Here is a 21,302-nt window from a genome sequence, read left to right on the forward strand (position 1 = left end):
GTCATGTGGTTTTCTACAGAGCATTGAGAATCCTATCCAGGCCAAAGGACACTTGATATTCAGGGTTAGTGAATGTTGAACAGAATCTCAGAAGGTACTGAAAGTAACACTTATTCATTTGACATATAATATGTTCGTTGCCACCTGACCCTTTGATTTGTAAAAATATGAATTTCCCAAGCTGGATCCCACAATTCCTGTCCTAAACTGCAGGCAGTTTCCACCCACCCGTATCATTCGCCTCTTTACCCCCAGCTGCTTACAGCTTTCTTGCTACAAGGATGGTATTTACTGTCTTGCTCTAACAGGCTGTTGGTAATTTTAAATTTCTCTGGCTTTTAGCTTGTTCTGTGTCTGTTTTCTTTTAGATTTGAGAGTGCTGACATCCCAAGAGGACTTCATGGACCGTTTTTTTCCCCTCTTTGCTCCTCCTTTGGCAAAATATAGAAAATGATATTCAAGGGCAGTCCCTGGGAACTTTGGGAAAGAAATAACCACAAATCTCCTAGGCAATTGAGATCTTTGGTTTCTGGTGAGCCTTAAGGTATGATACATGGCATCATAATCAACATTAAGTTCAATAACCTTTTTTATTGCCTAAAAATGACAAGTCAAATCAAGTTGGCTCTGACCGTGATAAAAACCCAAATATCTTACTAAAATAAATACTAACCAGCAGTGTGGAGATTGGGTAAGGCAAGTGAGGCACTTGCCTTGGGCACAAAATGTAAGGGGGCATTAAAAAAAAAAACCTCAGTAATCGAGATAAATGATATTTTAATGCAATATTTTTAAAAGAGAAAATTAATGCAAAAATTACATGATGAAAAAATATCAAAATTCTAAATACAGGATCAGTAACAGTGCCTTGCCAAGCCATATGGGAGCCTTAGACAAAAGGAAAAATCAGTAATGCTTACTCTGTCTTTACGTAGAATTTCGATTCTTTATCACAGTTATTTCGCATTAATTTTCATTTATTTAAATATTACACTAGAATATTATTTATCTTGATTACTGAGCTTTTTGATTCCTCCCTTAAATTTTGCACCCAAGATGAGTGCCCCATTTAAGATAAGTTTTTCCATTTAACCTCACCCTAGTCCAGGCCCTGCTAACTAGAACAGCAATGGCTAGGGTAATAAAATGGTATATTCCCTCTTCTAAAAATGTTAATTCAGGGAAATAAAATATGTTTGGTTATATTTAAGTCTAGTTACTTACACTGGACAACCAACACCCATAATTTGGCCCTGTTTTGGCTATAGTCTCACTTAGAAGGTATTTCCCAAATCCAAAAAATGGAAAGGTTGTCTTTTTGTTAGTTCTTTTGGAAGGCAGCACATTAGCAAAATCCATTACGTTAAAAAAAAACGTGCTAGGAAAAGCTCAACTAGTTCAATTCATCAAAAGTTTCTCCTTCCGCGGAAGTTTCCTCTGGGTCTTTCTCTGTTGGTCTTGGCAGGAGAGGGCCTGTGGGGTTTTCTCCGGTATTCCACCCTTGTCCATCCCCCTTCGCTGACTTTGCTTTCCTCTTCATTGGCTCGTGAGTCGGTGTCTGTGCGCAAAGGCATCCCTGGGATGGTCCTGGGTTGATGGGAGGCATTTGGGCTTCTCTTAAAGTCAGGTGACTGATGAGTATTGAGTGCTGACTGAGAAACCCTGCAGAATTTGCCAGAGTATCTTTCTCTTGAAGGAGTGGAATGCTGACTTTTTCCACTGAATCTTCCTCTGAGAGAAGAATTGAGCGATAGGCTAGCATGATTGTGTTTGTTCCTGCTTCTATCTGAGTATCGACCCCTCTCTAAAGAGTTGTCAGTATTAAGACTGGAAAAGTCACTATCCCTGGAGTTGAGATGCAGAGAAAAGAAGTCTTTGGTCAGTCCATACTGAGTAGGAGAGGAGCTTCTGGACTGGTTTATAGGTGTTATCTGTTGGTACTTAATGGGCACCTGGGTCCGTCTCACAGCAGCAGCATAGGAGTCCTGGTCATTGAGATAGGGGAAGAATTGTGACCCCAGGATGCGGTTGCTCTGGGAGCGCTGTAAGGAGGTGTTGGATGCAATCTGCCGCATCCTCAGAGTATCCAGCCACTGGCAATCAGCACCTGTGGAAGAAACGGAAATGAACATCTTTGAAGCTACAGTAAATCTGCATGCCTAACTCATAAGCCTGTCTCAGGATACTTCAAGCCTATTTGGGAAGCTCAAAGTTTTACCATTCATAGACATTCTAGGCTAGTTATAAGGACATTTCCTTTATTATTATAAATACTTAAAAAAAATAAGGACATTTATACTTACCGAATTTATGCTACATGCTTGGCACTGTTCCAAAGGCTTTTTGTATAGTATCTCATTTAACCCTTCAAAAATCTTCTCAGGTCAACACTAATAATATCATTCTAGAATTGAGGAGACCGAAGCTTGAGAGGGGAAGTCACTGGACCCACGGTCACTCAGTTAATAATCTCAGGTCCTTCTGCATCTAAATCCCATCTTGTTCCCACTTAGCCATGTTGTCACTTCTAGAAATTGCTGTTTCAGTGTCTTTGGATGGCAGAGGTATGTTTAGTAAACAAAAGTCTTTCTGCCAACCAGCACTTTTAAATCCTCAAGAACCCTAAATGCAGATAAAATAAATTGGGTTCTAATAGTTGAAACAGCTAAACATTGTTTGGGAGAGAGACTGTTCATATCTCCAGAGGAGAGATTCCTGAGGTTCAGGGATAAGAAATGTTTTCTGCATGAAAAATGAAGCTTCATGCCAAACAGGAAGAAGTTATGGTAAAAGAAAATGGTTAATTAACAAGAGCCATTTAATAAGCTATATTTCAGTGAATAAGCAAGTTCCTCACACTTAAGATCTCTGTCTTCCCAAGGGCCTGAGTTGCCCTCATTCTTGAGTTCCCTGGTGTCCTCACTGAGCTACTCTGGCCGTACTTGTGCCGATGGAGCTTCCGGAGAGGAACAGAGCATGCTCACCTCCCTCTGCCAGCAAGCAGCCTCCCTCACTGCTCTGCACAGGTGACTCACGCCTCTCAGGTGAGGGACGCATCCAGATACAGGCGACCTCCTGTGTTCAGACACTCCTCACAGGCTTCATTCAACCACCACACACCTTCTTCCCTTCATTTGGACTTCTCTGAAATCCTAGCTTCCAACAGAACCCTGATTTTGTTCAGTGTCCAACCCCCTCCATGGAGCCATGTGCATGGGGGAAGCTGACCACATCTGGCTGTAAGGCAGACTTTGATTAGTCCAAGCCAGACATAGCGATGCCATGGTCGGGAATGCACAAGGTGCTCAGCTCTGGCCATAGCAACCTGAAAGGTAGTCTGCAGGGGGTTTCTAAGCAAGTCTTTCTTACTCCAAAACATGAGAACAGGGAAGGGATTGACCTCTCATTTCCTGTGGGCCTTATCATATGTTTTTTGTTTTTTTTTTTACATCTTTATTGGAGTATAATTGCTTTACACTGGTGTGCTAGTTTCTGCTTTATAACAAAGTGAATCAGTTATACATATACACATATATCTCTTCCCTCTTGCGTCTCCCTCCCACCCTCCCTATCCCACCCCTCTAGCTGGTCACAAAGCACCGACCTGATCTCCCTGTGCTATGTGGCTGCTTCCCACTAGCTATCTACCTTACGTTTGGTAGTGTATATATGTCCATGCCTCTCCCTCGCTTTGTCACAGTTTACACTTCCCCCTCCCCATATCCTCAAGTCCATTGTCTAGTAAGTCTGTGTCTATTCCTGTCTTACCCCTAGGTTCTTCATGACATTTTTTTTCTTAAATTCCATATATATGTGTTAGCATACGGTATTTGTCTTTCTCTTTCTGATTTACTTCACTCTGTATGACAGACTCTAGGTCCATCCACCTCATTACAAATAGCTCAATTTCGTTTCTTTTTATGGCTGAGTAATATTCCATTGTATATATGTGCCACATCTTCCTTATCCATTCATCCGATGATGGACACTTAGGTTGTTTCCATCTCTGGGCTGTTGTAAATAGAGCTGCAATGAACATTTTGGTACATGACTCTTTTTGAATTATGGTTTTCTCAGCGTATGTGCCCAGTAGTGGGATTGCTGGGTCATACGGTAGTTCTATTTGTAGTTTTTTAAGGAACCTCCATACTGTTCTCCATAGTGGCTGTACCAATTCACATTCCCACCAGCAGTGCAAGGGGGTTCCCTTTTCTCCACACCCTCTCCAGCATTTATTGTTTCTAGATTTTTTGATGATGGCCATTCTGACTGGTGTGAGATGATCTCATTGTAGTTTTGATTTGCATTTCTCTAATGATTAATGATGTTGAGCATTCTTTCCTGTGTTTGTTGGCAGTCTGTATATCTTCTTTGGAGAAATGTCTATTTAGGTCTTCTGCCCATTTTTGGATTGGGTTGTTTGTTTTTTTGTTATTGAGCTGCATGAGCTGCTTGTAAATTTTGGAGATTAATCCTTTGTCAGTTGCTTCATTGGCAAATATTTTCTCCCATTCTGAGGGTTGTCTTTTGGTCTTGTTTATGGTTTCCTTTCCTGTGCAAAAGCTTTGAAGTTTCATTAGGTCCCATTTGTTTATTTTTGTTTTTATTTCCATTTCTCTAGGAGCTGGGTCAAAAAGAATCTTGCTGTGATTTATGTCATAGAGTGTTCTGCCTATGTTTTCCTCGAAGAGTTGGATAGTTTCTGGCCTTACATTTAGGTCTTTAATCCATTTTGAGCTTATTTTTGTGTATGGTGATAGGGAGTGATCTAATCTCATACTTTTACATATACCTGCCCAGTTTTCCCAGCACCACTTACTGAAGAGGCTGTCCTTTCTCCACTGTACATTCCTGCCTCCTTTATCAAAGATAAGGTGACCATATGTGCATGGGTTTATCTCTGGTCTTTCTATCCTGTTCCATTGATCTATCTTTCTGTTTTTTTGCCAGTACCATACTGTCTTGATTAATGTAGCTTTGTAGTATAGTCTGAAGTCAGGGAGCCTGATTCCTCCAGCTCCGTTTTTCGTTCTAAGATTGCTTTGGCTATTAGGGGTCTTTTGTGTTTGCATACAAATTGTGAAATTTTTTGTTCTAGTTCTGTGAAAAATGCCAGTGGTAGTTTGATAGGGATTGCACTGAATCTGTAGATTGCTTTGGGTAGTAGAGTCATTTTCACAATGTTGATTCTTCCAATCCAAGAACATGGTATATCTCTCCATCTATTTGTATCATCTTTAATTTCTTTCATCAGTGTCTTATAATTTTCTGCATACAGGTCTTTTGCCTCCTTAGGTAGGTTTATTCCTAGATATTTTATTCTTTTTGTTGCAATGCTAAATGGGAGTGTTTTCTTGATTTCACTTTCAGATTTTTCATCACTAGTGTATAGGAATGCCAGAGATTTCTGTGCATTAATTTTGTATCCTGCTACTTTACCAAATTCATTGATTAGCTCTAGTAGTTTTCTGGTAGCATCTTTAGGATTCTCTATGTATAGTATCATGTCACCTGCAAACAGTGACAGCTTTACTTCTTCTTTTCCGATTTGGATTCCTTTTATTTCCTTTTCTTCTCTGATTGCTGTGGCTAAAACTTCCAAAACTATGTTGAATAAGAGTGGTGAGAGTGGGCAACCTTGTCTTGTTCCTGATCTTAGTGGAAATGTTTTCAGTTTTTCACCATTGAGGACGATGTTGGCTGTGGGTTTGTCATATATGGCCTTTCTTACGTTGAGGAAAGTTCCCTCTATGCCTACTTTCTCCAGGGTTTTTATCATAAATGGGTGTTGAATTTTATCGAAAGCTTTCTCTGCATCTATTGAGATGATCATATGGTTTTTCTCCTTCAGTTTGTTAATATGGTGTATCACGTTGATTGATTTGCGTATATTGAAGAATCCTTGCATTCCTGGAATAAACCCTGCTTGATCATGGTGTATGATCCTTTTAATGTGCTGTTGGATTCTGTTTGCTAGTATTTTGTTGAGGATTTTTTGCATCTATGTTCATTAGTGATATTGGCCTGTAGTTTTCTTTCCTTGTGACATCCTTGTCTGGTTTTGGTATCAGGGTGATGGTGGCCTCATAGAATGAGTTTGGGAGTGTTCCTCCCTCTGCTATATTTTGGAAGAGTTTGAGAAGGATAGGTGTTAGCTCTTCTCTAAATGTTTGATAGAATTCGCCTGTGAAACCATCTGGTCCTGGGCTTTTGTTTGTTGGAAGATTTTTTTTTTTTTGCGGTACGCGGGCCTCTCACTGCTGTGGCCTCTCCTGTTGTGGAGCACAGGCTCCGGACGCGCAGGCTCAGCGGCCATGACTCACGGGCCCAGCCGCTCTGTGGCATGTGGGGTCTTCCTGGACCGGGGTGTGAGCCCGCATCCCCTGCATCGGCAGGCGGACTCTCAACCACTGCGCCACCAGGGAAGCCCTGGAAGAATTTTAATCACAGTTTCAATTTCAGTGCTTGTGATTGGTCTGTTCATATTTTCTATTTCTTCCTGATTCAGTCTTCCAGGTTGTGCTTTTCTAAGAATTTGTCCATTTCTTCCTGTTGTCCATTTTATTGCCATAGAGTTGCTTGTAGTATTCTCTCATGATCTTTTGTATTTCTGCAGTGTCAGTTGTTACTTCTCCTTTTTCACTTCTAATTCTATTGAGTTGAGTCTTCTCCCTTTTTTTCTTGATGAGTCTGGCTAATGGTTTATCAATTTTGTTTATCTTCTCAAAGAAACAGCTTTTAGTTTTATTGATCTTTGCTATCGTTTTCTTCATTTCTTTTTCATTTATTTCTGATCTGATCTTTATGATTTCTTTCCTTCTGCTAACTTTGGAGTTTTTTTGTTCTTCTTTCTCTAATTGCTTTAGGTGCAAGGTTAAGGTGTTTATTCAAGATGTTTCCTGTTTCTTAAGGTAAGATTGTATTGCTATAAACTGCCCTTTTAGAACTGCTTTTGCTGCATCCCATAGGTTTTGGGTCGTCCTGTTTCCATTGTCATTTGTTTCTAGGTATTTTTTTATTTCCCCTTTGATTTCTTCAGTGATCACTTCGTTATTAAGTAGTGTATTGTTTAGCCTCCACGTGTTTGTATTTTTTACAGATCTTTTCCTGTAATTGATATCTCGTCTCATAGTGTTGTGGTTGGAAAAGATACATGATACAATTTCAATTTTCTTAAATTTACCAAGGCTTGATTTGTGACCCAAGGTATGATCTATCCTGGAGAATGTTCCATGAGCACTTGAGAAAAATGTGTATTTTGTTGGTTTTGGATGGAATGTCCTATAAATATCAATTAAAAGTCCATCTTGGGGCTTCCCTGGTGGCGCAGTGGTTGAGAATCCGCCTGCCAATGCAGGGGACACAGATTCGAGCCCTGGTCTGGGAAGACCCCACATGCCGCAGAACAACTGGGCCCGTGAGCCACAGCTACTGAGCCTGTGTGTCTGGAGCCTGTGCTCCGCAACAAGAGAGGCCACAACAGTGAGAGGCCCGTGCACTGCGATGAAGAGTGGCTCCCACTCGCCGCAACTAGAGAAAGTCCGAGTGCAGCAAAGAAGACCCAACGCAGCCAAAAATAAATAAATAAATAAAATAAATTTATATATAAAAAAAAAAGTCCATCTTGTTTAATGTATCATTTAATTTAAAGCCTGTGTTTCCTTTATTTTTCATTTTGGATGATGTGTCCATGGGTGAAAGTGGGGTGTTAAAGTCCCCTAATATGAATGTGTTACTGTTGATTTCCCCTTTTATGGCTGTTAGTATTTACCTTATGTATTGAGGTGCTCCTATGTTGGGTGCATAAATATTTACAATTGTTATATCTTCTTCTTGGATCGATCCCTTGATCATTATGTAGTGTCCTTCTTTGTCTCTTCTAATAGTCTTTATTTTAAAGTCTATTTTGTCTGATATGAGAATTGCTACTCCAGCTTTCTTTTGGTTTCCATTTGCATGGAATATCTTTTTCCATCTTCTCACTTTCAGTCTGTATGTGTCTCTAGGTCTGAAGTGGGTTTCTTTTAGACAGCATATATATGGGTCTTGTATTTGTATCCATTCAGCCTTATCATATCTTTATGTGATGACTGTGAACACGAGAGGAGCTAGGCTGAGGGCAAAGGCAACATATTGAGGATGGCAGAGTGGAATGAAGGAAAGGTTCATTTCTCATCCTTAACATGGTTGAGCAGCTTATCTTACTGCACCTGGAGCCCGGCCTACCTCTGGACTTCTTGTTATGGAAGACAATAAATTTTATTATAGTTAAAACCTGTGTTGTTGGGTTTAGAGTACTGCCCAGGATCCTGGGCCCCCTGGCTGGTGGGCGTTTAAAAACACCTAGTCTGGGACTTCCCTGGTGGCGCAGTGGTTAAGAATCCGTCTGCCAGTGCAGGGGACACTGGTTCGAGCCCTAGTCCAGGAAGATCCCACATGCTGCGGAGCAACTAAGGCTGTGCACCACAACTACTGAGCCTGTGCTCTAGAGCCCATGAGCCACAACTACTGAGCCCGCGTGCCTAGAGCCTGTGCTCCGCAACAAAAGAAGCCACTGCAATGAGAAACCCACACACCAAAATGAAGAGTAGCCCCCGCTCAGTGCAACTAGAGAAAGCCGGGGCGTAGCAACGAAGACCCAATGCTGCCAAAAATAAATAAAATAAATTAATTTAAAAACAACAACAAAACACACACCTAGTCTCCTTGGCAAGCGAGTCCTTATAGTGGAGGACACAGAAGCTAGGCTCTCATAACTCAGGGACACTAGCCATCAGGGTACTTTGTTTCCATGCCACCAAAGAACCTTCTGTTATGGCTTCTCAGGTATATTTTCTTATTGGGAAGAAGAGGCACTGATCAGAAAACGTGTGTTTCTGGTTCGTTGGGGAGGTATGTTTCTCACGGTGAAAAGTGATTTGCATGGGGTTTTATGTATCCATCTCCTGCATGTTTGTTAGTCTGACTCTGGGTTGTATTAGAGTTTCTGGACCTGCAAAGGTGAAGGTCAGAACTTCTTCCCCGAAGCTAGCAAATAATGACCAGTTCAACAGCAAGTCAGCCTGCCTTCCTCTGTTATTTCTAAATGGTTTCTTTATAGTGTCTGTAATTACTGTCACCACTACCCAGCATATGTATTTCATGTTTTCTCTTTCTCTATCCTCCCTTCTTTCCTTCCTTCCTTCCTTTTATTTTCCCCCTCGCTCCCTTCCCCTATCATTCTTTTTTTTTTTCTCTCATTTTTTGGCCGCACTGCACAGCACGTGGGATCTTAATTCCCTGACCAGGGATCAAACCTACACCCCCTGCAGTGGAAGCTCGAAGCCTTAACCATTGGACCGCCAGGAAAGTCCCACCCCTATCTTTCTTATGCTTTGATGGATCCGTGGTGCTCCGGACTCAAGAGGTCGCCCCAGTGATAGCAGTGATTCTACAGGAAGGTTTGCTGGACATGGAAGATGATTCTTATCTTTATCTACAATTTTGGAAACTAAATATATATGTGTATAAATATACATACATATTTTATTTACCAATATAAAATAATCACTAATTTTCATCTTTTATGGTAGTTATCCAAATATTATACTTTATTATAATATGTCCCTATTTCCAAGCCCATAAATACTACTTTCCATATAATTTGTGTATAAAACCCAATATTCTAAAAAAAGAAGAAGGAAGTATTATATTAGAAATCTATGTCAATTCACAGACTGGCGCTTATCCCTGGTCTGAGGATTTGGCATTTCCGCTTTGGAACATGTCTAGTGCACAGCTGACTTACTTGAGTCAGACCTGCTTCCAGCGTTGCCCTCTGAGTTGGGGAATAACGTCTGGATGGCAAGCTGGACAACTTTCACTTCATCCTGAGGTTTCGTTCTACTCCACTGAATTGAATGGACGTGCTTAGTGCTTTTTGGAGCTCTAACATCGCTCTGTAAAAAAAAAAAAAAAAAAAAAAAAGAGAGAAACCCACAACCAAATATACACACGTTTATAAAATAGGAAGGAAGGAAAACCAGGTTATCATATCCCTTCAGTGTAACTCCTTAGAACACTATCCTAATGCATTAGGTAATATATTTGCACAGTTTGCCTGACTATGGTAATCTGATTAAAAGAAAAATTTTAACCACTTTATTCCTTAGTGGACTATAGTAGTTAAAAAGGTGGTTGTCTTCTCTAAGAATTTGTTAGTTGGCAAATCTCAATTTACCTCTTTGTTTAATAAGTAATGATAAACATAACAATGTCTTTTGTTTATAGTAGTTGAATTCAGATATTTTGTTGAATAAATAAAAATCTGACCACTATTTTGCCCAGGACTGTCTGTGATCATCCTGGGTAACTGGGTGAGTGTGGGTAGGTCGGTGGGACTAATTACCCCCATGAAAGGGTACAGGGTAACAAATGCAAAAGTGAGGCAGGATAGAGAATTAAGAATAAGGATTGGAAAAAGGAGAGGACACCGGATCAAGACACACCACTTTCTTTGTCCTGTGCTCCCCTTCATCACCAGGTGTCACAAGTCAGACTAGATTGGAGAGCCTCAGGATTTGATACGGTTATGAAAATATATATTTTTTAAAATCCTGAAGTGACTGTTACAGACACAAGTAGCGTATCATCATGGAGCCTGAGAAGGAGGAAGAAGGAGAGGAGGAAGAAGCAGGAGAGAGAGAAAGAGAAGGAAAAACTTGGTGAGGTGTATCTCCAGAACTAAGGCAGGTAGAGATGAAACTTGGCTGTTATGACTGTCCAGTTACTCAAAGAGGGCTTTTCCTTAGTAGTGGGGGGCGGGGGCTGGTCAACAGGCTCTAGAATAATCCAGATTCCAAGTTCCTCAAGACCAGTCACCTTCTTTTATTTAGGTTCTGTGCCCTGCAGGCAATGCTTTGACAATGAATGCTCTTTCTCAGGTGCCTCATCCCTGACAGGCAGTGCACCCTGGGTGATGAGGATAAATCATTGCTGTTGTCCTAATTAGCTTCCAGCATCGGGTCACCCTGGATAAGCGGACTGTCCAGGGTTTGGATTTCTCACGTTAAAAAGCCACACCCTGGCAGCTCAGAAGACCGTCCCAGTGCAGCAGCGCACAAAGTCCCACTCCAGGCTGACTTCCCTCACCTTACTGCTAGGAAGGGAACAGATAGAACAGGAAGAGTGGAAACTGTATTCACAGTCAGAGGACCTGGGTGTGACTCCACCGACTCTCACTGACTACCCCAAACCTCGGGACCGCCTTTCATCTCTCTGAGCCCGTTTTCCCTAGCTGCCAGGTGAAGACGATGCTCCCTGTTTTTGACTATTTGCACAAGGTTAATGAGATAACACAGGTGTAAGCTCCTCTTACAGTGCCTAGGTCATGGCAAATACTTCTTAAATGTTTCTTGGGTGAATAAATGAGTGAATGAATGAGGGCGTGTCCTATTAAGGGTAGCTGCATACTAATATCTCCATGGGTGCCAAGACTCTGCTATAACTGTTTCCCTCCACCCCGTTCCCCCAGGGTTTCTCTACCTCGTGAAGCAGATTCTCCCACCACCATGAAGACCTTGCTGATTTTTAAAACATAATTAGATCATTTAAAGCAGCAGACTACTTAAAACACCCACTGGCTTCCCATGGTGCTTACAGTAAATCCAAACTGGTCACTGCGGCTCTGGAGGCTCTAGGCTCGGCCCCGCCCACCTCTCTAGCCTTGTCACGCCCTCTGTGCTTCAGGAACTTGCACTTGCCCTTCCTCTGCTGTTCCTTGTTGCCTCCCCCTCAGAGAAGGAGCCTTCCCTCACCATCCAATCTAACGCCCCGTGTCTCACTATTTTCTGGTTCTCACTTATCACTCTGAGATTTACTTATTTATCATCTATCTCCCCCCACTGGAGTACATATAAGCCTCGAGAGAGTAGAGATTTAGTCTATCCTAATCACGGAACGTTACTCGTTGGTAGGTATTTGCTCAATATATGAATTTTAATTTTAATAGCACATTTTTCTGAAGTATACGTTTTTCTATTTTTCTATATATAAAATATGTGGAGTCTGGTTTTGATAGTAGACCCCCCTTATCCCCAGGTGGTAGTAGAAGTTGCACTCTGTGAAGAATTGCTGATCTACCTTCACCCCTAGACTCTAAGCACCAAGAAGGCAGAGCTCTTTAGACCCCCCTTATGGTAGTAGAAGTTGCACTCTGTGAAGAATTGCTGATCTACCTTCACCCCTAGACTCTAAGCACCAAGAAGGCAGAGCTCTGTTTTGGTCACTGTTCCATATCCCCAGTACCTCACACATGCATACGTGGTATGCGGAAGGTGCTCAATCATTAACTGATGAATGAATGAATTACTACCTCAATCTCTAGGCAAGTGTATCCCATTCTCAATCCTTCCCAACACTTCGTTAGAATAATTGTATTGATCTTCCCATACTCATGTTGGTTAAGTAGTTTCTCTTCCAATAAATTTTAAGAACTCTGAGGGAGCAAATAAATCCCTACGGAGAAACTGATGGTGAAGCCAACAGGTGCCCACCCCCTGCCCAGCTTACCTCATATGTGACTGTGCATTCTACAGTCTGATTTTCCATTATTCCTATAATCCACTTCTCCATTACAAACGGGGGCTGAAAAAAACAAAAGTTAGGATGGGTGTAGTGCCATCGTACAGCCTGCCCTGCTACAGCGCAGGTTTCTTGGAGGCCGGCTGTGCCGTACACAGCTGGCAGATAGGGCGCGATTCAGGTTATCATGAAAGCCATGATGTCAGATTATTAGGAAACTCATGTTGGTTCACATGTGATTACTCACAACATGCTAATGTCTAATGTTTGGGGGTTAGTTTTATAACATAGCCTTTCCTATGTTTGTGAACAGCTAATCTTGTCTCCCACAATCTTCTCTTTTCCGATACATCACTCAATCCAATCATTAGGCCATTAACTCAAGCTAATGTCTGGAAGCCTCAGCGGAAAGTTTTCTCACCATTAAGAGAAAGCCTTAACAACCTTAGAAGACCCTAAAATGGTCTTTTGGTTGCAAGCAGTGGCTGGTTTAGCGGCTTCACAACCACCCTGCTGTCAGGCTACCCGGCAATGCTGCAGGTGCAAATGAAACTGGGAAGACATTTCTCCATTATATTAAAATAAATGAGTAATAAAGAAGCCTATGCCTTGGATCCTATTTTAAGTTTGATGAAAATGGTCTTTATTAGAAGTGAATCTCCACTCTCTTCCCACCCCCCAACCCATCATTCCAGGTTTAAGGCTGCAAATGACTGGCCATGAGATAGGCACAAAGCAAACGTGGTAGAGATTTAACTGGGCTTTTTTTTTTTATCAAGAGAAAACCAAAGAGATTTTTATTAACATGTATACCTCATGTATACACAGGAGATACCCAGGGAAAAATGAGTAACTCAAAGAATTCAGGATTAAATGCCATCTTTATAGAGAAAGGGGAAGAGGGGGATGTAGGCCTCTTAGAAGAGAGTAAATGATTTTTAGGAAAGATGAATGGGCCCTCAGAGGGACAGACGGAAGGTTTGTGACAAAGTTTGTCTGGGTATGGAGTCGACTTCTAGTCTCTCCTGTGACAAGAATCAATCTTCTCTGTTTTGTTTTTCTTCCTTAATTAGGATTTTTATTATTTCTGTTGATGTTAAAAAGTTCTACAGATTTTGAATGGCCCGCCCCAATCCTGTTTTTCCCATAAGCCCTGTTAATGTTGCTGCATGATTTTGCAGAAGATATGGTTCCTCTAGAATGTCTATATGGCCTTAGAGCAGAAGCACCTGTATTCAGTTTTATAACTCCACCCCGTTCTTTTTGCTCTGAGTGACTTCCTTCTGTTATCAGGCAGTGACTTGCTTCTCAGTGACACTGAAGCCACTAACAACTGGCGGCAACCAGAGATGGCACAGGTGGGGAGGAAAGAGAAAGTGTGTGTCCAGTCTCCAAGATACCAAAACACAGTCTGTCCCAACAGAATAAGGGAAAGGTGAAAGCAGATCATAAACTTGGTGATAAATAACATAACTTCCAGTTACTCAGGGCAATCCAACAAGGAATATGCATATGCTTCTAAATTAAAAGGACTTGGGTGGTTAGCAACCTCATGCCTGGGAAGCGAACACATTTGCAAGTCTAATGCTGTGGCTTTGAAGACTCTTTGCGCTTCCCCACTTGTGTTTGTACCATGGCTCTTTGCTGCCAGCCCCATTTTCCTCACTGAAACCAAATACACAGTCAAGAGTGTACTAGAGTTAATGGCTTATGTGACGTTTAGGGTGACTGTCCTGTTGACATCATGGTTATTCACCTGAGTTGTTGACCTTCTACAATTGAAGTCTTATATGTATTTTTTCAGTATTGTTGACAGATTTGAATTTTTCCATGTTGAAGAGAAGCTAAGCATTTTTCTAAGACTGTCTTCAGTGTTTTAATGGGCGTGCTTGTACCATTGACCCCAAAGTAGTAAGGTGCTCTCTGGCCACTCCGGGAATTTATAGGTGTGAACTCAAGGAAGCCATGAAGACTTCAACATGTGCTTCATGAATAATCTCATCTCAGTTCTTCAAGAAATTCAACACCACCAAGAAAGCCTTTCTCCTGACAAGCTTTTAAAAGTTGAAAATGACCCAAAATTCGAGGTAAACATTTACATCATTAGCATTTTCTTTCCTTTAATAAATGACGGAATACACATAAAGAAATGTAGAAGAAAGTTAAAAAAAATGAAACAACACTTTTTTGTAGTACTTTTTAGTTCACACAGCGTAAGTGGAATTTTAACAAAAAACTATTATGATCGCAATCTGCTAAATAAAATGTGCCTTTCAACAGCCAGCTTGAGGCTGAGCTGGTGTGAGCATCACAGGCACAAAAGCACGCTGCTGGGGTATTTTAATGTCTTTGTTTGACATCTGTGAATTCAAAAAAGCTTTTGAAGTAGTAAATAGAACTCTACCTTTGTCATCTTTAAAATCTCTGCATCAGGTAGGTTAGTGTTGAATGTCACATCTTTGATGTAGGTTATTGCAATTTCATCCCCATCCATTTCCATATACATTTTCCACTTACAATCCTAGAATTAAAAGAAAAATTATAGAATTTGAGAAAGTAAAACAATCTTTTTTTGGTCTCAATGTTTTATAACACATGACGTATTCTAAATGAAGTATTACTGGAGTGTTTTTTTTTTCTTTATCAATAAAAGGACATGAAATTAGATCTCTTTCTATACCTAAATAATCCCCAGGTGGGGCAGTCTTGAGACACCATTAATCAATCTAAATGTTCTATTATAGGAGTTGCAAACTCCACATCCTAAATGAGCAAGGTAGATAAAAATGAATAAAGCCAGGCAGTTTCATTACAGAGCCTTAAACTGTAATATTTCACAATGGACCCACTTAATTTACATATTAAACATGGTAGGGATATTTTTCCATTGACCCAAAGAAATGTGGTCTTCCCACTTTTTTTGAAATATAAGTCCCTCTGGATCTACCTTTCACTTTTCCAGTGTTGGTAATGACATGGGTTCAAGAAATAGCTCCCTTTCTTCTTAACAGGAAACGTGAGGATGTACGGCAATGCATAACTGGCCCAAGCATTGGGGGGGTGGGGGGGTCAGGGGAAGGGTTAAGGGACTCTTGGGATCTAAAGGGCAACTGCCCTAAAGGGACAGCCACCGCTCAGCTTCTGTTGATTGTTCCCATGTGGGAATATGAGTCTAGTCTTGCTAGGTCCTTTAATGATTTATGAAAAGTTGGATATCTGATTCTTGTATGAAACCTCTTGATTTTTTAAATGATGGTATGTTAATTAAATTTTCAGTAAAACCACGATGTAATGAAAGAGTGCTCTACACCATTAGTCACCAGGGGAATGTAAATGAAAACCACAATGAGATACCACTATATACATACCAGGTGGCTAAGACTGATAACATCAAATGTTGGCTGTGATTTGGAGCTACTGGGTTGTTGGCTGGAGTGTAAACGGTAAAATCACTTTGGGAAAAGTTTTGGTAATTTATTATAAAACTAAACATATATGTACTCTATGACACGGAAATTCTACTCCTAAGTATTTACCCAAGTAAAATGAAAAAAGACTTGTACAGTATTCTTCTGAGCAGCTTTGTCATAATAGCTAAAAAACTGGAAACAGGCCAAGTGTTGACCAACACTTTCATAGAATGGAATATACTCAGCAATACAAAGGAACTAATTATCGATGCATGCAACAACATGGATAAATCGCAAAAGCATTATAGCAAGTGAAATTTTGTATAAAAAGAACAAACTAAGGCTTCCATTTACATGAATTTCTAGAACGGACAAAACCAATCTACAGTGGAAAATATTCAGAAAAGTGGTTGCTTCTGCAGATGGGGACTGACTGGGAAGGGGCATTAGGGGACTTTCTGGAGATGCTAATGCTCTATATAGATAGTGGTCTGAGTTATATAGGTATATGCATTTGTTAAAACACAGCAAATGTACACTTCAGATATGTGCATTTCTTACTGAACTCTAGTATATTGAAGTATTTAGGAGGAAGTGTACTCGTATCTGCAAATTACTTTGAAATGCATCCAAAAATAAAGATTGATAGATGGTTAAGAAGATAGAGGGATGGACAGATATGTAATAAAGTAAGTAGATCCTGATGCTTGAATCTAGGAGTTGAGTATACAAGAATTCCTATAAAATTTTTTCAACTTTGCTGAAAAATTTAATAATAAAAATGTTGGGGTATAAACACTGTGTATGCAATTAAAAGGAAAAAGAGACCCATGTCTGTGCACCAAATTTGACCCCTGGATCATAAATTCATCTTCTTTCTTATATTATTTGAAGAATGAAGGATTCTGAGAGATTAAGGATAAAGCACTGACCACCTTACATGCTGAAACCAGAACATGCTCTCACACAAGCAGACCTGGAATGTTCCCTGAGCAAGCTCGGACACAATTATTATGGAAAAACGCTAACAAAGGGGCTGCTGAAAACCTGTTGGCTTCAATAGGAAGCTGGGGGCGCCCCATGTTTTAGGAAAGCTTCTGGACGAATTGCAGAACCAAGAAGGGCCCAGGCCTGAAGGGAGGGCCCCTCTTTGCCCAGCCACATTCACAAGATGGACAGCCAATTAGTGAAGGAAAAGGTCTATTCAATAACGTGAAAAACTAGCTCCTGGCTAACACAAGTCAAATTAGTCGCTCAGAATTGACAAATCTCTCAGTATTTCCTTGTTTTGGAGCCACTGCTACCCTGGCAACGTGAGCCCTGAGATAACTGGGCAGGATAATCACTCTTTGGAGTCATGACTGCTCTTCTCTGAAATAGCAAGAGCCTCCTCAAGGCGGTAGCTGGAATAAAAAGCCTTAGAAAAGACAAGTTGACTTAGTTCTGTTCCTTGTGCCTGGCAAGTTTTGGAATGAAGTTAGTCAAAAGCACAGTTAAAAGACCTTGAACTGTGGTGCGAATGCCCAATCCCCTCTGCTTCACCTCCGTGACCTCAGGCCCCAATCAGACCTTGCCGAGGACAGGCTCAGGGGAGCTCTGCGTGGAGAAGGGTCTGACTGGAGGGAACCCAGGCTGTGGAGTGCTTACTACGCTTTCGGCATCTTGCTGGGTACTTACACTGTGCTCTTTTATTTGATATCCATAATGACCCTGCAAGTTAGCTTTATTTTCCCATCAGGCAAGTGAGAAAAATGAGGCTTAGACAGATTAAGGAATTTTTCTAGGTTTTCCTAGCCAAGAAGTGGTGGAGGTGGGATTAGAAAAGCACAAGGCTGGGGACTTCCCTGGTGGTCCAGTGGTTAAGAATCTGCCTTCCAATGCAGCGGACGCGGGTTCGATCCCTGGTTGGGGAACTAAGATCCCACATGCCATGGGGCAACTAAGCCCGTGCACCACAATTAGAGAGAAGACCCAACACAACCAAAAATAAAATTAAAAAAAAAAAGGCACAAGGCTGCTTGGCTCCAAAGTTGGAGGAGATACTAATAGGGAAGGGCAACTGGGAGGGTGGCAGGACAAACTCATTGCATGGTTGACAGAGTTCCAGAATGGGACCAGCTATTAAAGGAGCAGGAGCAGAGAAGACTTTGCTAATACAACCAAAAAAGCAAGTGGTCACAGGTCCTCCCCTAAGCCCCAACTTCTTTGTTTCCTCAAAGTCCAATGTGGAGAAACAGGATCTAGATATAGGGTTACAGTCCTTTTATTTTTTTAATTCTTTTCCTCTTAGCTGAAAGAAAGCCTTTTACCTGAACCATAAAAGAAGCTATCTTCTACAGAAGCCATAAAGCTATAATCAGAGAAGTGATAAGAGGGGCATTATCCATTCATTAAAAAGTAGGCATTGATTGTTACACAGATGGGAGAGAAAGAAAGGAAATATGCAGTGTTCACCCAAATTATTAATTTAATATGTCAAGGCCCTGATGTAACTCCTGGGTATTTTCAGGGTATGTATGATTTTATTGTTGTCTAGTTAAGAGAAGTAATCTACAAATAAAGTAATGGAATTCTTTAAATTCTGCTCAATTTTAAATTACCCTAAGGTATTCCTGGTATTTCTGTTACTCGGTGAGCCAAAGGTGTCCAAAAGCATTCTCCACAACTCCCAGGACTTAAACAACTTATTGAATTCCACAGGACCCCACTGTAGACAGGATGCCGCAGTGTACGGAGTTCTCAACCAACGGATCATTGGAAAGGTTTTCATATGAATAAGATGAATTAACTCATCAATAATATCACTAAAAATAACAATTGTGCATACTTATGAGCCTAATATAGAATTTTACAAGCACAATTGCTAGCTTTTCAGTTTCTTGGTAGTGATACGGACCAGATAGTGGGAATAGACTCTGATTTAAAAACCATTCACTTTTACCAGGGTGAACTATTGATTTTGGCTTGATGTGAATGACAGAAATGTGGGTATTGATTTCTGAATGGGAAACATTCAAGAGTTACTCTGAACGTCTGCGAACAACTTGATCTTGACAGGCAGAAATCAAAAGCAGACAGCTCTGTATTCTGAGAGAGCCCTGAAGGACCCCTTTTCCAAAACGATTTCACCCCTGGCAGTCTGCAGTGGTTCTGTTTTTCACTCATTTGGTTTAAGGTGCTGAGAATTCCTATTCAAATGGAAACAATATAGGAAAGGATCATCACTGAGCCATTACCGGGGGAGCAAGACAGGGGTGAGGCGAAAGATCACAAGTTTAAAGGGCAACCACCTGAGCTGGAATCCCAGTTTTGCCACTTTCCCCACAACCTCAGGCAAGTTATAGAACCTGTCTGAATCTTAGTGTTCTTTAATGACGAGTGGGTGGTTGTATTTGGACTCAATGAGATAATGTAAATAAAGTACCCAGCACTGTGCTGAAGCCAAATTAGGAGCCCCCAAAGCAGCGATTACTGTTGTTACCAATACAGGTCCCCAACAGAGCTCCAATCTGTTATGACATCAGCCAGTCCGTCATCTAGCAGCCATCTAAGAGAATGGGCGAGAAGGTAAGTGAGGCAGGAAGGTTCAAAGAGTGTTTAGAATAGGGACCCGGCCAGAGTGGACAGGCTGGATCAAAGCATCTTCCTTGGGCAGGAGTTTGGGGATCCGGAGGGCACTGACTGACACTGGTGCCGGGGACTGATCAGTGTTGGAAAAAAGAAGGTACAGCCAAGTGGCGACACAGCAAAGACTGCCTTTCTGAAATAAGTAGAAGGAAGAAACTTACATCTTCTTATATACATGGATTAGATAACACCAATACTGCCCTTTCCTGTTTCAACAGATCCTGATGCAGCCCTACCAACAGAAACCAGCAGATGTCCGGAGGGACAGTGGCTGTGAAATGTGACTGACAGCCAGAGAGCCTCATCTTGGATGAGGAAACTAAAGCCCAGAGGGATGAGGTCATTTGACCAAGATCACACAGAGAGCAAGTGGTGGGGTTCCGAACTAAACCAAGGGGGCCCACTGTGCTATGAAGAGCAGGTTTCCCCTCTGTCTTTTCTGAATCCTGAACTTGCCCTCTTACGGGTTAACAAGAGTAAGAATTATAGTACTTTCCACCTTCCAAAGTCAACGAGTAGTCCAGATTATCTTGGTGAGTTCCTTGATAGGACTCCACGGCAGAGACTGAAATACTGAGTCTCTCCAGTAAGTCCAACGCAGTCAATTTCCCCCTTCTTTATTGAAAAAGACCATTGTTTAAAGTGTATATGGTGCGATTCCACTGTTTGTAAGCTCCTTTCCTTGACTGATTGGGCCAGGACCTGGAATCACAAACACTTCCCTCCAGTCCTGGCTTAGGCTTTGTGGCTAGGCAGGACGGCCACTCCCCAAAGCAGAAACAACCTTCTCCCATCTGTTTGCACAAGCAAAATCAGGGGGCAGGTCCTGACTACCATGGATTTTTTATTTCATAACTAGATTCCCACCCAAGAGGACATTCCCACTTTTCAAATTTGTACCTTGCACATCTCTAGGGAGTGCTAGTTACTAATCTCTAGGGAAAAGGCAGTGACACAGCAGCCTTTGGGGAAGTTCTTCACTGAGGCTGAATAGCAAAAAACAGCTATCCAGACCTTTCTACTAGCTAGCTAATCTGCCCCTCAGTGCAAATCTATAAGAAACAGATGGGATTCTGTTGGGGAGAGGGGAATTTTTGCATTGGAAACTGATGAAAAAAATGACAATTCTGTTGAGTGCCCAGGATATGTACCATTTCAGCTGCTGAAATACCTGGATAATTTTAGGAGCAAGTGTGTGGTTAATGGAGGATGAGAAAGCATTCCGTTTGAACTGCTTCAGCATTGCCAGTTACGTGAAAAAATTTTCTGAATTAAGATTACTGGCCAAGTAAAACAGAAACTCTTACACTGTGAAGTTAACATCCTAAACAACACTCAGTTAATGCTAAATTAAATATCTCTTTGTGAGAAATCACTATTACATTCTCTGCAAGCTGTTTAAAATTCTTTGGAGTTCCAGGCTAATACATGGGATGCCAAACATACACATCCCTTCTCCCTTCCATAAAAAGAAAAAAAAAAAAGGAGGAAGGAAGAAAAGAAATAAAGAACGAATCAAGATAGAGGTAAATTTTCTAAATAGAAAAAGTGATTGAAGTTAGCATAAAAATTATACTTAAATATTATTTTAAGTTCTGGGCAATTCAGAAACAACAACCTCTCTTTCTATTTATTTTTTCCTACCAAGATTTTATTGCAAACATGAACATTATAGATAAACCTTTAAAAATCTAGGGCCAAGAT

At 41.1% G+C, this 21,302-nt stretch overlaps 1 protein-coding gene across 5 annotated transcripts in view; it reads right to left on the reverse strand.

The window, feature by feature from the left end:
• Positions 1-571: 571 nt before the first annotated feature.
• MAP3K20 (mitogen-activated protein kinase kinase kinase 20) overlaps positions 572-21,302 on the reverse strand; it is a 174,424-nt gene continuing 153,693 nt past the window's right edge. For all 5 annotated transcript variants that reach the window (XM_067741514.1, XM_067741517.1, XM_067741518.1 and 2 more), the window contains 4 exons: positions 14,966-15,082; positions 12,550-12,624; positions 9,788-9,938; positions 572-2,107 (listed from right to left, as the gene is read on the reverse strand). In XM_067741514.1, the coding sequence (XP_067597615.1) occupies positions 1,407-2,107; positions 9,788-9,938; positions 12,550-12,624; positions 14,966-15,082 (1,044 nt within the window). In that variant the 3' untranslated portion in view covers positions 572-1,406. The remainder of the gene's footprint in view (positions 2,108-9,787; positions 9,939-12,549; positions 12,625-14,965; positions 15,083-21,302) is intronic.

Source organism: Pseudorca crassidens, chromosome 6, assembly GCF_039906515.1.
Source record: "Pseudorca crassidens isolate mPseCra1 chromosome 6, mPseCra1.hap1, whole genome shotgun sequence".
Classification (NCBI taxonomy): Eukaryota; Metazoa; Chordata; class Mammalia; order Artiodactyla; family Delphinidae; genus Pseudorca; species Pseudorca crassidens.